This window comes from Rhopilema esculentum, chromosome 8 (assembly GCF_057945365.1).
Source record: "Rhopilema esculentum isolate cy_ngs chromosome 8, ASM5794536v1, whole genome shotgun sequence".
Lineage (NCBI taxonomy): Eukaryota > Metazoa > Cnidaria > Scyphozoa > Rhizostomeae > Rhizostomatidae > Rhopilema > Rhopilema esculentum.
Window position 1 is genome coordinate 5,279,119 of NC_142822.1, and position 16,225 is coordinate 5,295,343.

The 16,225-nt window shown below is 36.9% G+C and overlaps 1 protein-coding gene across 5 annotated transcripts in view; it reads right to left on the reverse strand.

Moving 5' to 3' along the window:
• Positions 1-16,225, reverse strand: part of LOC135695216 (uncharacterized) — a 29,193-nt gene that overhangs the window by 5,221 nt on the left and 7,747 nt on the right. The window contains exons 1-4 of one of the 5 annotated variants that reach the window (XM_065214214.2): positions 12,033-12,620; positions 5,448-5,982; positions 3,201-3,302; positions 2,480-2,704 (exon numbers count right to left, since the gene is read on the reverse strand). In XM_065214214.2, the coding sequence (XP_065070286.2) occupies positions 2,480-2,704; positions 3,201-3,302; positions 5,448-5,982; positions 12,033-12,110 (940 nt within the window). In that variant the 5' untranslated portion in view covers positions 12,111-12,620. Of the gene's footprint in view, positions 1-2,479; positions 2,705-3,200; positions 3,303-5,447; positions 5,983-6,069; positions 6,217-12,032; positions 12,621-16,225 lie in introns of those variants that run through there. The other 4 variants (XM_065214213.2, XM_065214215.2, XM_065214216.2 and 1 more) reach the window with 4 other exon arrangements.

Sequence of the window (16,225 nt, forward strand, 5' to 3'; positions counted from 1 at the left end):
ATTTGTCATGACCCAACTTTAGCAAAACAAATTTTTTGTTGACCACGTGAGTTTTTGGTAAACAGGCTTTTGGTAAACATGATGTTTTAGCGTTTTTAAGAGAGAGTATCAAAAAATGCATCGACTTGAGAGAGGGTATCAAAAAATTTATCGACCTGCATTATTTTATATCTCCCCTTGCATTTGAGCAAAATGTTTTATTTCGACCAGGCTGTTTAGTTTACGGGCCTCAATTTGATTGCCACGTGCCGAAATGCTTTTTGCATGTTGTGATCTGTAATTTCTTCTAACCAATGTTTGTCGGCTTATCAAGAGCAAGAGCATCCTGTTTACGTCAAAGCCGCTAAATAGCTCTTCTTTAAAAGATACTTTGTCCATTGATAGACATGATGTGCTTTTATGGTGGCTATTACAGGGCCTTAGAACACCACAACATTAAAACCAATTGTTTTCATTTAAAAATAGAAAGAGGCTTTGCAAGGCAATGCTTGTAAGATTCACCCCATGACTTGTTTTGAAGCAAAAGGAGAGATCCGTTATGACGTCATCCTTACAAAGGCATTACCGGCGTTACCAAATAAACAAATCAGTTTTCAAAATATCGTATTTGGCTTATGGCGTGAATATCTTTGTCAACAACGGCCACTCCTTAAATAGCGTATTCATTTCTTTTCAACACAAAGGAAGAAAAGGGTACTATGCAAGCCAGTGCTTTCTTCTTTCCTTCACAATAGTAAACTGCCAAGATGAGGCTCCAGGCAACAAATATCCGTTCAAAACGAGGTAGAAGCAACAAACAAGGGTTGGGGTGGGGAAATATCGAAGGAAATATGGCCTTACTTGCAAGTTTATACAGGATTTATATAAATAACTTTTAGGTTAATTTAAAAAAGTCTTTAATGAAGGAATTGTTTTTTAAAGGGAAATTTTACATGCTTATTGTCTTCTTATAATTTTCTTGTTTTTATCTACTCCACAAATACTGTTTAGGCTGGCAAATTTGAAGCAACTCTTTTAGAGACATAACACTTCTAATAAGCCCTTCATTTTAAACTGAATGCTGAAGAACCATGCTAGAGAAAACTGTTTTCTTGATGGGCAGCTCGCAGTTCTTCTAGATCAAAGGATGGGCCCCTTTGGTCTCGTAATTAAGCATTGCTTGGTGTTTGCAAATTACCACTAAGTAGCCCTGGCTTGCTCAATCTAGATTACGATGCTGCAAAACGAGACCGAAAATGACGCACCTAATGCCCCGTTTTCTGAAAACAACCATGCCTCATTAAGACAATTTTGAGAGGATGAAGGCAATTTTGAAATTCTTGTTTCTCCTAGATCACGATATCCTGATTCGAGAAATCAAAACTGGTGTGTTAGCACTTTTATGGCTCCTCCGAGGCTGCCTGAAAATGAGTCTGACTGCAGAGGTGAATTTTAGTTTTTTTTCTTTTTCAATAGAGGCTTATACGAGTAGGCCGAAATGGTGCATCGCCAACATAACCGTGAGTGCAAGTTAACTACAGATCAACAAAAAACTAATACAGATGTAAGAATATGTAGGAAAAATTTACGTTGCGCAGAAATAACATATAACGGGGCTTCAAATACCGTAGTCAAAAACTTAGCTTTGTCATCCCAGGGAGAAACAGGGAATATGAGAAACAGGGTGATAAGCCAAGCGGCTCGTATATTGGCTGTTTTCTGGTTCAATTACTTTCTAAGTTTATTGCAAATCTACAGCCATATTTGACATTTTGTATGCCTCTCCTAGATAAATTTTGGAGGCTTATTACTTGCTTTTGTGGCAGTCAATCTCAAAAAATTCTGCTAAAATCATTCAATTCTTCCTTGCTATACTCCCCACTGTTTGTTTCAAAATATGTAAGCAAACCGCTTTTATGTAGTTCGCTTATCTCTAGCATCATCATTGTCTTCTTTGCGCCATCATCGCCCAGCTTCTATTTACGTTGCTATCGAAATAGATGCATTAATTGGTTTTGATAAACGTAGCTATTTTCGTTGCAATGCGTTTTCCAATTTATCTCCTCAATCTTGATTTGACGTCACCAACCTAGTTACCCTTTGAATAGCACCATTCCAAGAAACGTCAGCAGCCAGGCTTCATGCCTAACGGGATTTGCACAAGTCTTCAAAGTCAAAGAAGCTTTGGTTTCTGATGCGTAGCAGGGCAGGGGCAACGGTTCAAAAGACTAATCAGGGGGCGATTGCCCCTCAATCCCCAGAATCATATATTTGGTAAAGACATAAGACTTAAGCCCGAAAAGTTTGATATTTAAGGCTGTTTTCCCTGTTCAGTACATACCAGCATTTACCTATCATGTGAAATGCACTAAAAATTAGGATTATATTCGATGCATACCAGCCTTTAAAGTTTACCATGTTTTTCTGACTACACTCCTCTCAGTATGATCTCAAAATAAGCATCCCATTTATAATTTTCAATCAAATAACAACGGTCTACCTGAATCGCCATCACTGGTTCCTCCTCCTGTTGCATGACATTCTTCTTCGTTATTTTCGTCATCTTCCATGGAAGACCACGATGCATGGTGGCGATGCTTTTGAAGAGACGTCAAATAAGGGTGCATTCGACCATTTGATCGGTGGACGGTCGCATCCTCATAATTCGGCAATGCATTTTCGCCGTCAGAGAAACTTGCCTTTCCACCGCCATATAAAATTGTAGCTGTAATAAGGAGAGCATATCAATTAGAAAAAATAATTTTATTTGACATTATAAATATTTGTTAAAAAATATTTCAGAGGGGCAATTTAAGAGAAGGAGTAGTTGATCTGGGAATCTCAAGTTCTCAGCGAATGTCGAAGAGGTAACTCTCTGCATTCAAAAAAGCTAACAACTGGGTTCTTTTCTTGCTTCCCTCACATAAGAAGGAATTTCTCGATAGCTGCTAATTTCTTTGCAGTTTTCATTGTTGTACAGTTCTGTTTTTATGTTTTTTTAACAGAAATATCCAGAAAGCTGGCATTTTTTATGCGGGGTGTAGTGCTGGGGGCTTTTTAATGCCAAAAGTAGCCCTTTTCTTAATTTTGCTATTGTTTTTGGAGAAATTTTTCATGAGGGCCACATTGTTCCTTTCATAGCAGAACATCCCTGCTTGCTGTCATTGCGCTACTGTTATTGCAAAATAAACAGAAGTGGCTATCAAGGAGATTTTGCGAACCTTGCATCTTACCTTTCGAGTACTTCAACAGCTCTCTGCTTGTGAAAACCCCTGTTAAGGCAATATTTGGTTCACCTGACTGCGAATGTTCTGCTTGTTGGTCTGAAACGGGAATTTCAATAGAAATATTTCAACCTTTTTATACCTTTTTATTGTTAAGTTTAACATGTCTTGTCCCTACATCTGATTGCATTTCTGTCTAATATTTCTTCTATCAATTCTTCTCTTTTAAAGCAAGTCATAAAACATCTTTCCCACTCTTTCAGTCCCTTAGTTTGTTTAGCCCTCATGTTTGTAATGTAATGTCTAAGTATTTACGTAAAGGATTTTGTTGAAATAGAGTTTCCTGGCCATTTTAATACCGTTAACAAACTTATCTAGCTTGCAAAGATTTTATTAATAACTATATTACAAATATAGATGATACTGAAAAAGTTTAAAGCATGTATCTTGCTAGAAAGCTTTTTTAACATCTCCTTTTTCAATATGATGAGTAGCCATCAAGTAATTTGGTACATTGTTTCCCATTTCTAACATTATAATCGTTTTTTGTAATTTTTCATCATTTTTCACGCCATATTTATTAGTCGAGAATTTCTCTTCTTTTCACAAGCTATCCTTTCATAAGAAACTGGTTTAAAACACTGCATTCGAAACTATCTTATGACGACATTGGTGCTTGGCTTCCCATAACAAAATGCGAGTACATACACGTTTTATCTGAAGCGTGGGAATGATTTAATAGAAGAACGTGACCAAAGCTAGAATTGCCCGTGAAATCCATCGTGGAGCTAATATCGTCATACAGTTTCTGTTTCTTGTTTTTATAACATCAACATAGAGATTGTCAATTAGAAGGCAAGGGGATAAAGTAAAAAGGAGAGACTTGAGACAATGACCCGATGCAGCAGAGAAGCCTTGTATGACCGCGAGTAATATTATCAGAAGTCTGTAATCAATTCTATTTGACTTTTCTTCGGATAAATGTGGGACTATCGAAGTTTTATTGAAAAAATTGAATTGAACTGTTCATGAGACGCCACGTTTGTTGTTTCGCCAACTCAAACTAGAAAAAAAACTGTTTGACACGAGGAGACCTCTTGATTTGATTCCGGAAATTGAGTCATCAATACTAATCTACATATTATTACAGGAAACAAGTTGAATCGAAAAAAGCTTTTGTTGCATAAACGTCTAGCCCAGACTAAACATCGGGGCGGCTCCCCCAGTATTTCATCTTTCTCGCCCCTATTTCTATTTCGTTGATGCGAATGTCAGGTCTTTCGTTTATAGCCGTGACAATAACGAAATACAATAGTGGAGGGTTATTGTTAAATAAAGCTCTGGTAAAGCCCATATGTCTACAAGCGCTGTATTATCTTCACTCTTTGATATCGCGAAGCATCTTATCTAGCTTTGTATTGAAACGACAATTTTTAGAATAAATAGATGATAAGAATTTGAAACCGATCGACCAAAATATGGTAAAGAAATGATACACAGATCTTGGCATAAATTTGTCGTCAAATCTGTAGGTACACGTGGTTTACGAATATTTTATAGAAAATCCTAGAGTTACGTGCTTTTCTAATCAAATGGTTTATTCCTTTGGCAAAATTCTTTAACAAAAATAAATTGTTCAGTTTTTCAGTTATAACAGGTCACCAGTTTCGTATCCCCTAAAATTCTTTTACTAAGTGTGAAATCACTGTGTACGTCGATTCACATCAATTCCTCAAGACATCCAATCAATGGAAGAGGATATCAATTTACAAAAGTTTTTTAATGTCTTACTTGAACGTTAGCAGACTTATTTATCAGCAATGAATAAACGGTCTGAAAATAGGGTTCTAAGTTTTTTGTGACGCACGTCAAACGAGCACAGGTTCCTATGTACATGACTCAACTTTCCTTCCTTGATCTTATTTACGTCAAAAGGGAACATTTACCTTCAAATCTAAACTGGTGACTCTTGACTTACGTCTAATATGTGTCACTCAAAAAATCAAAACAAGTTTTAATAATCAAACAAATGATGCACTGAGTTAGAAACGACCTTAAATTTTCGCGCCGGGCGATGTTAATGAATACTGTTTTTTAAAACAATTCCTCCTTTACCTGGAAAAATATTGTTTGAAGTCCGACTGTTTATGTCACGCAGGCCCTGGTATGTCGTGACCAGGGCTCGCTGTGAAATTCCTTCCCGATTAAGTTGCTACTGATAAAAAACTAGAAAATTAAACTTACCAGAGTTGACACAGACCAGAAAATTGGTAAGAAACAAGTCAAGCTCTTTAACAACCAGACAGAGATGGTTTGGTTGCACGCACAAATGGTGTCGACAGACACTTGTTTTCCCCAATCTTTCGCCATCCGTACTTTCCAAAGGGAAAGCTTGAAATAAAATGACCATCACCAAATCCAGTCTCCAAACCTTGTCTGCCTGCCGCAAACAATCGATTCTCCTCATTTTCCCTTTTGGATCTGGATTTGAAATGACGCAACGATTGCAGCCTTTTCCAGTAACTGCAGCCACAAAATCTTCCCTGCATTCTGGCCGAATGTCTTTTCTTAATTTTGCAAGTAACCGGGATGCCCATTTTTGCTTCAGATCTGCAGGTTGGCTCTCTAATTCCTCTTTGCACTCTCTCTCTTGTTGTGGGCTCATTCGTATTTCATGTTTTTTGAAGTATTTCCTCTTCCTCGCCTGCAAATTGAACCACGTGTAGGCAAATGCTTTGACGAACGGAAGACAAGCCTCGATAAATGGATGGTAGTCGTCCTAAAAATTAAATTTCATAAGATAAGTTACAGAAATTTTACAGTTGTTCGGTATCCTGTAAAAATGAATAAATTAAGAATAAATTACCGTCGTATCGTCAGGCTCCATACCCGTTGCGTACATGTTGGATATGTAGGCCCATTTTCATATCCCTGCCGTTTCATCAGATGATTTGTGAATCACTTTGTTTACGACCCGAGTCTTTGAATGGGACAATGGGAAGTAAAAGATGATTGTTAAGATTAGCCAATAACATCTGCGTTTATGGCTTAATCGCACTTGCTATTGGTCAATGAAGAACAATAAAATGGTTGAACAAAATGGCGCCAAAGACTTTCTACGTACTTGGAAATTCAGTCTTGTTTATGACGTCATTTGCAATTGAAAGGGAAGTATTTCAGGGCTTCCTGTTGAATGTTTGTGGTAAACCAACTTCATCTTTTTCTTATTTGCGAACATTATTTGCAAACAAATTCAGTTAAACTCTTTCAACTATGGTTGCTGATAAATGGTCAACTGATCTTCCGTTTTTTTTCCATGTGGGGTCTTATTAATAATAATTTCCTCCTTCTTATGTCACTATTGTGAAAGGAATTTCCATCTTTTTGCGTTTTCTAACGAGCAAATGAATCAATTTTTGAATGCATTAAAACTGTGCTTGTTTATAAGCGGCTAAAAAGTCTTATGGTTGCTGTAGTTGAAATTGAAACATTTCGTGGACCATTACAGCCCAATACGTTTGTACGCTTTTTTGTAAGATTACTATAAATTTTTGTTATGAGCCTGAATATATTAGTAAAGTATTCTTATTTTCTTTAAATCTAATAAACTTGAATAAAAACCCCGCTTTTTGAAATACGAGATAGGCCCGTTTTTAAATTCCTTGTTTTGAATGTATCAAAACAGGGTACTGCAGAAAGATGAGACACAAATTTGCGAGTTGAGACTGAGCAATGTTCTTATGATATTCTAAAAAATTGGATGATTTTGAGCCTGAATATTCTTCTGAACATTATACTTATAAAAGAAGAGTGTGGTTAAAGTGGAATACAATTTTCAATATCTGTTTCGTATAAAGATATAGTCAGAGGTAGCAGGGGCAGTTGGTAGTGGGGGCGCTGAAAAATTTTCAAAAATTGGTGACGAGAGTACGTTTTTCGGAATAAACAACATAACTTTGAGATAATCCTTGAAGTAAATTAACATATAGGTCTCAGAAACTTTTTTACCTGATTCTCATTCTTCAAAAGGGGCGCAAAATTTCCAAAAAAGGGGCGCCAGGCTTGCCTCAACTCGTTGAGGGAGGGGAAACTGCCCCTTGCCCCCCCCCTTAAATCCGCCACTGAGAAGTAGGAATTTCGCTTTGGGGTGAGGGTACGGGGCTAGGGAAGTAAGAAGGGTCTAGCGAGAGTCCAGTAGCAATAGCTAATGAAAAGCAATAGGTGAAGAAAAACAACAGGTAGATAAAAAAGTCGGCCATTTTTGGCATGTATAAGGGATTAAAAAGTGCAATTTTATGTAATACACTCTTTTTATGAGAACAATTCTATATGAACACGAGCCTCAAAATTGATCAAAGACTGAGAACAAATTAAGAACAAATTAAGAAAAAATTAAGAAAAATGTGAGGCTGAGTTTTTGTAAAACATTAAAAAATCCCATTAAATCCCATTTCAAACTTGACAGCAAATAAAAGTCGCACTTTCTTGGCAAATGAGGCCTGAACACCACACTTTGTGAACACTAACACTACTTACAGATTAATAGCTTCCAATTTTAGAAGAAATTTAAACCCCCAGCCTGATATTCAACTTACTGATTCTTATTAAAAAAGTGTGTTGCGTTCTGACAAAGATTGTGTTTGATGGAAAAAATAGAGATTCCGATGTATCTAATCATTCGTAAAAATGTAATGTTTTATTCACCGAACAAACACAAAAATTTATTTCAAAGTATTTTGGGTGGAAAAATAACTGGCCTTTTGGCGTGGGAGACTTCAAATAACAAAATGAACGGAAATCTCTCCTGTCAACCCTTCACCACCACCTCTACCTTATTGCAAATGCAAGAAAGACAAATAATATCAAGAAAAGAAGTCAAGTTTGAATGAATGAAATTTAGCGATGAAGTCGACCGATTGCAGTTCTCGCTTCCACAAGTAGGGTGGTTATGAATAACCTTGTAAAAATTCGCGCGAAAAACAGTCGAGATTAGGTAGAAAGCCTTATTGTCATTTTAAGCGGAAAGCTGTGTTTAATATCTGATTAAGTTTTACTTGATACCAATTCATCGATGTTGTTCGATGATACTTGTGGTCGGCTTCTATTCTTTGTTCTCGCGCAAATGACGTCAAACAAGATCTTCTAGCTTGCTTTTTGGGATATTATTATGATTAGAACAAAGACGCGAAGAAAATGCTAGCAATCAACATTCCAAGTGGCGATTCTATATATCTTTGAAATTGTATCTTTTCCTTTCTGTTGCATTTGTCATGCATGTTCCAGTGGTCTGGAAATGTTTTCAGTGCAACCCCCCCTCCGATTTTCAGTGTTTATTGTTACCCCCATAAAATGTATTGGTGATGGGAATATGAAGAAATAACATATAGAAGCTAAACTCACTCAAATGCATAGTTTAGCAAAGCTGTGTAAAGCATAACGCTGGACAAGATAGCACAGTTTATGGTATTATAACAATTATAATTGTTTAAGTGTATTACAGTATAGGCCTAGTAGCATTACAGTATAGTACAGTACAGTCAGGCACCGCGGAGCAGGGGGGCTGGGGGGGCTTTAGCCCACTTTTTGCAAAGAATGCCAAATATTAAGTATCAAACTACCAGAAAAGCCTCTTTTTATACGGTTTTAGCCCCCCATTTTTTAGACCCCCTTTTTTCTCAACGCTCCGCGGTGCCTGACAGTATAGTATAGTATATTTTATTATATATCATAATGTCATATATCATCAAGTCTGCCAGTCTAAGGAACTAAAGCCACGATGCCCCTGATCAATAGATCCAAAATGGTGATCTCTTTGTCAAACTAAAGTTTGTTCTCCGTTTTTTTTGCTTTTTTGTTGACAGTCTCTTCTAATCAGGAAAAATTTATCGCATATTAGGCCCCATCCGAGCTGTTCTATCCCAATAAAGTAATAATATTCTGGCAGGATCCATACTAAGCCCCCCTAAACTTTGAGCATCTACTACGATGCCCCTGCTCAGTTTATCCACAATACGAACATAATTATTGACATTTGAGAGTTGAATCAAGAAATTCTTCTTTCCTATTCAAAGCTACATCGGCTCCAGGGGGGGGGGGGGTGGGGGGCAGAGGAAATTTCACCCATAAAAAGATTTTGAAAAAAGTTCTATTGTTTTCTAAAAATGTGGAGAGGAGGTCCTTCGATGGAGGCCCTGAGCCAAAAGGCTGTTTCCAAGAAAAATCTTTGCTTCAAAGTTCCTTCTTGAGGACCTTGTAACAAGTTACTAGGAAGGCTTATTCCTAGCATGGCATTTTCCCAGAAAGCAGAAAACAAGAACGAATGAAATTGAGGTGCCAAGACCAAACTCCGCCATGTTTCTATTGTTTTCCTAGGAAGGTTTTAACACTCCCAGCATAATAATCTGTAGGATAGATAAATCCTTTTTTAACTCTGCATTTTGCTCCAGTGCTATTTTGGTTAAATTTCTGGTTAAGGTTTTACTTTTATTTGTACAAATGATGTATTGATATGATTCTCATTATGGTTTTTAAGATGATAACGTGAACAAAACTGTCGTGATTGCATGAAGGCTTCCAAGTGACCTTTCAATATTAAGAACCATTGTTTCCTCCAACAACTCGGAGTTTGCATATCTCCAGGCAAATGTCAACAAATTTCATTGCTTTATATGACAATTTGGAGTTTCTCCAAAAGTAACAGCAAGAACTCTTTGGGCCTAAATTGTTTACGATAAAAGGGAAACATGAATACCAAATTCATATGTTTTGTTTTTATAGCTTGTGATACACGGTTGAGTGTTGTCGTTTTGTGAAATCGAACTCATAAAGCTGGTTGATTCTAAATTCCAAATGGAACCTAATTCGCAATGTATAGAAAGTTCAAACCCAATCACCTTTCTTTGTTAAACGATAGAACGGATAAGGAAAACATTCTGACACTGCTCCCGTTCGTTTACATACAACAGCGTATTTCAAGTTATTAGGTCTGACAGGGGGTCCAGTCGATTTAATTGTCTTACCAAATGGCTACCGCACAACTGCCTCGAGGTTTTTTCAAGTAGTTGCTACCTCTTGAGTTGCTACTTTCAATTAGTGGCTTAGTTCAGCTTGCAATTTATGATAGCAAATGAATAAGATCTTATCTTTCCTGAATCAACAACAGTCGATGTTGAAGAAATTTTTCAAACAAGGACCAGGCGAGCACAAAGAAATGAATGCTCTCAAGGACATAATTTCGGTTTTTATGCTACCATTTGAGTGTTATTTTACAAAGGACTACTAGAATGAGGGTACATAGCAGCAATAGACACGGCGTTGCAATAATAGCAAACCCTAGTGCTAGCGGGCGGTGCTAAAATGCACTTGAAATATAAGTATCTGTAATTAACGTTTATTCGTTGCAAATCACAAAAGCCTTCGTGCAGATTTCGTAGAAGGTATGAAATGTGTATTATAATGAGACTTGTCAGAAGGCTTGTGCACCAATTTCGTTTGAAAAGAATTTTTAATTATTCTAATTTGAGCTTTAACAGGAGAGATTTTGGAACAGTGCCGGAAAGTGCATTAAAATGTCATTTTTATGCTGCCAATGTGATACAATGGTACAAACACTACCATCACTAATTATTTTAAATCTGGGTACCGCAGGATTTCTGTTCTCTGATACATTTCGATTTTCTGATGCTATTAAATTACTTATTAATTGTCAGAAAAAGGGAGAAAACTGTTTACTTCATTCTTCTTGTTAATTGCAAGAACAGATGTTTAGATTTAGGTATCGCTCTTCAACTATTTGAACCATGTTTGAGAAATGATATGTTAGTGCATAGAAATACTTGAAAGCCTTTTCAACGACCCCAAATCGAGTCCAGTAAGTTTGTGCATCTGTCGGCCTCATTCACCGACAGGAAAATTTCGTTTGAAAATATGTTTTTATTCATTTGAAATTGAGTTTTACCTGGCCCAAAAGTAGCTGTTTTCAGTGTTAAGATTTCACTGCGTGATCTTAGTTTATGAATCTGATACACTTTTTTGGGAACATTTTCATTCTTCTTCATAAAGTATAACGTTAAATGATATCAGAGACTTTTGTCCTTTCTTCGAGAAGGGTGCTTCGCGAAAGGTGCTTCGAGAAAGGTGCTTCGAGAAGGTGAAATCATTCAATCAGACCATTCAGTTCATTCAGTGCTTTCTAGATTGTCGTACTAAGTTGGATTTCGTGTCCTTTTATGATACGCATCGCGCTCCAATATTGTATTTTGATATCAAATCATTGACGAAAAGAAATTCGTACAACACCCTGTCAAGACGATAGAAATCCTCTACAGCACGATTACACAGCAGCAAATACCATATGATATGGAAGTTTTCGAAAAAGAAATCTTGGACGCCTCAATATCTTCGAATCCTTCTATATTTATTATTACTAATCAAACTGATCCGCAATGAGAATCGCATTGAAAGAAGTCTTTTTTTCTTCAAACTATCAGCGAAATGAGTATGAAAAGGTTTGAATATTATAGATCCGCGTTAACTTTTGCTCTTCGTTGCACAATCACATATGTGAACCCAGCTTCTAACTGTGAAATGACCATTTTACTTTTTTAATAGTTAAAACAAGTCGAAAACGTGGGAAAACAAAACATTGCTGTTTTGTAAGGAAGGGCAGAGCTGCTAAGATCCATAACAAAAAAATAGTCCGTTGATAGTTTCATTAACTAGAAGTGCATCAGGTGAACTGAACTTTCTTTTATAGCTGTATAGAACAGAAAATCAAATACACAACACAGTTAGCAGTGAAATACCTATATCAAAGATTATTGTAGATACCTGTGTTTTCCAGCTACTGTAGTAGTATTGGGGTTTAAAGACATCCGTCCCATTTTCTTCAAAAGGGTGCTCTTCCATTATGACTTTAAGCTTCAACAATGCTGCCACGCCTTATGCCAACTGCCTTGCAAAAACGTTTCTCGGTTCGTGCTGGATTTCGATATTGGCCCTTCCTGGTAAAGTCTCAAAATATCCTAGAATAGTTTGCTGCTTGGAAATAGCAACCTTGTCCTTTTGTTCAACCCTAAAGAAGGCTTTTAGTTAACTGGTATCTCAAGTTATGACAATGCCAAATGCATTGATGGTATCTGCTAAGACCTTTCCTGTCAGAAACAATTGAATAAAGTGCGTATCACGTGATCTTAAGCTCCCCCTAAACGGTGAAGAACCTGCCCTAGGTGCACGTGCTATGCTGTCGATATCCTTGCAAACCCCGACAATGAATATAAACAACAGCAACAAAAGATTTCTCTATTGTGTATGCTTTGTGTTTTTTATATATTCCTGTTCCATGTTTATCTTTCCTTTTTTGTATGCTAGTAAGAAGTGAAATACTGTCAGAGAGGATCGTATTGATTGTCAAACTTGTCGCCAGTATGGAGCGGGCAAGTGTTCAATCTAAGGTGTAGCCCCCTCTCCCACTCCTATCAGTCGGGCAAACTAACGATAGTTCTCAGGCCTTGGCAACCATCATAAGCAAATCGCTTCAAATTGAATCTGTTTTCTGTATGTTGCCAAATGGTCTTCATTTCCAATCTTAGCCTTTTGTCTGAAATGCCTGAATTACCTGTATTATCTGAAAAATTTGCCTTTGGCCTTCTACTCAAAATTGGCCTTTTTTGCCTTTGCAACAGATATTATGAAGAAATTCCTTTAATTCAAATATTACTTCCTAACCTAACAAAGAAGTTTTTCAGTTTCTTGCTTGAATTTAGAAAATTTTCTAAACGGTGCATGCATCAAAATATGTACTATGCGCAGTGTCTTTTTGGGAAAATTTTTGGTTTGGCCACTTTTTACTAAGCTCATTTTGGTTTGGGTTCGTTCTATCTGGCCTTCTTTTGTAAATCTAATCTGACAACCCTGTTCTGTCCACATACATATAATTTGAAAGCAACGAAACGAGGGACAGGGAGCTATGTTCAGTTGCTTAGTTAGGGGACATTGAAGTTGCTCATTCCAGCATTTCTGCTGTCTTTGCTTGCGATGATCCCCAAAGTATGTCCTGATACTGCATTTTTAATATATTATTTAAAAGTACCTATAAAGCTGTACTTATTGTTTTATCTATTCGCATATTCTATTCTCTTCAGAACCAATCTTATAACTTTCTGTCTTTAGTAAGTAAAAAATATAGATGTATGTATGAATGTATATTAAAACTAATTTAGAATGAGATTAAGGTTTTTGTGAGATCGCACTACTACTGAAAACATTTATGCTACTTTATTATATCCAAAGATATTTTCCTACTTTTGCCCGAACCTACAGATGTTACCCGAACCTTCTGGAATCGGTTAATTAGCTTGGACAAATAAGATTAGTTCATGTTCGTAATTAAAAAAATAAAATACCTAATTTGATTAATCTTGTTATCCAATTAATTTAATGATGTTCTTGTTGGCAGTGTACCAGTGGCTTTTGTGCATTGCTTTACTTGCATAATTGTAACGGTCTTTTAGCCTTTTAACATGCTGCTGTTGGTTCCACGTGAATCTCACACTGAACCATTATTTTGCAGTCGTAAGTCAAAATAGATGCAGAAATAATTATTTGATTCGGCTAAGGGGAAACAAAATATCTGAATGTCGCACATGCAGTATATGTAGTAGATCTACCCATCCCTGTGGAATTCTATTCGTCTCTTCTCTACTGGCCAACTGTAATCAAATGATTTCTTGATATGGCTAGAATTCAGAATTCACGTTGTATGTTTTATGCAATGATAAGGGTGTTTAACGCGGTTTTGTGAGTCCGAAGGATGTGACCATGCAGTCATGTTGTTAGCAGTTTCATACCCAGACCCCAATTCTGGTGCTGTGCATCGATAGTTAAACTGTGCCCTATGGAGGAGCAAGTTAAACTGTGCCCTGTGGAGGAGCAAGTTAAACTGTGCCCTGTGGAGGAGCAGTGCTGTGAAAAAGGCGTCGCACAAGAGATAGCAAATAACTATCTCTTTACCTGCCCTTTTCTTCTAATCAAGCTTGCATGGTATACAGTATCTGATGCAGCATTTGCCTTGCAAATAGTAGATTCGTGGATTTCACTGGCTAATGTTAATAGGTTAGTGTGAGAACTTAGAAAGAGCATGCCAATACTTTTAAATGGAGCCATTTTTCATAATTGTGGATTATGTCGCATGACCTCCACACCATGCCGACAAGGATATCAATTTGGGATTTCCTGACCGCTCACCAACTTCATTGAATCCCTTAAAGTGTCCGGGAACGACAATATTTGGCGTGACGCAGTTTCTTTTTTAAGAACTTGGTAATGACGTAAAAGATTTAGTTACCTACAGTGTAAAGGTAAAACCACAGAAAAAAGCGATCCATCAATGGCATTTGATGCCGAGAAAACAATGAAAATTTCAGTTGTGGTATTTTGTTATGTTTTGACAGGATTAGACCTAACCGCATAATGTGTGCCTCCAAAATGCAGATTGACAGGATAATAAATGTCGCAGCCACGTGCACTTTCTAGAAGGACAACCAGTTAGTAGAAGATTCAATTCCTCCTCTTTAAAACATTTTTCATAAAAGTCCTATAACTACAATGAAATTCACAGTTAGTAGAAGATTTAATTCCTCCTCTTTAAAACATTTTTCATAAAAGTCCTACAACTACAATGAAATTCACTTTGCTATTCTTTTCAGCGCGTCTGCGGGTTAACGCAAGGATGACATTTACGTCCTATACTTCTTATCCTTTTGTTGCGTCATGTCGCTCTGAAAACACAATGCGACGCCCTTGGCCTTCAGGTGTTGAAAATCCAATAAACAGTGAAGCACAGCTTTAAATAAGGACCATACCGAAAATACGGACCATACAGAAACTTCTTATGCTTTGTAGATTTACATTAAAACGTTTCCCCAATAAAGATGCCTTTAGAAAGATGTAACAGTGATATGCTATTTAATCATAGTGGCACGTCTTTATTGTATTGATGTCATCTCAAAGAAAATTATCCAGTTCAATATTCAATTTGAACTTATCAAGTTTTTCTATGGATGTATATGACATCTCCCATTGTAAATGCCAAAGAAAATCATAGGCTGACAAAGTATGAAGAAATGAAGACGTTTATTTTATGTCATGTGTGAACGTATTAATTTTATGTCATGTGTGAACTTAATGGGCATAAATCACCAATTGCCGGCTCTCTTAAATTCTCAATTGAAAATGAATTTGATTGCCTAGATATTTACCAATCACTATCATTGACAAATGATAGTTGTTAAATTCGTGATACTAATTATTTGATATTAAAAAAACAGCAAAGTGATTGTCAACTTCATCTCAACTTCTTCAACATAAACATAGACAACAGCTGCCTTTCACCTTTTCTTTTCTTCATTGCTATTATCCCTCTACAATTGGGTGGAATTTGCTAGACGAACAAGCTACTCCTTTAAAGCTTGATATTGGTTTCACATGCAGCAGAAAATCCATCACGGATGCAGTGGCGAAGCTAACCAAGAACAGGTGGTCCTGCCCAAAGGGGGTCTGGGGGCTATGCCACGCCCTAGCATGATCACGTGAAGCCTCACGCTGTCTAGGGCGTGGCTTCACATGAAAAATCACGTGAAGCCACGCCCTAGACACCCCCGGAAAAGGGGGAAACGCCCTTCCGGATATGTCGAAATCAAGATTGCAGCGAAACATTTTTAACTGCCACATTTTGGAAAAAAGGGGAAAAAGGCTCGGATCCTTTCAAGTTCCTCCTGCCTTACATTGAAGAAGTCAAAAGAGCATCACAAAAATTCTTTCTAAAATAAGCAACATTTGAAAATGTTTTCATTGATTAAAAATTTTGAAATCATTGACTAAAAAGAAATTGCTTGTACAGATAGGCATATACAGTTGTAATACATACTGGAAACATAATTGATTCAAATTATTTGAAAAAAAATAAAAATATTTTGTCACAGCATGGATATGTCTGATGCACGGTAGATAGGGTCTTGAATCAA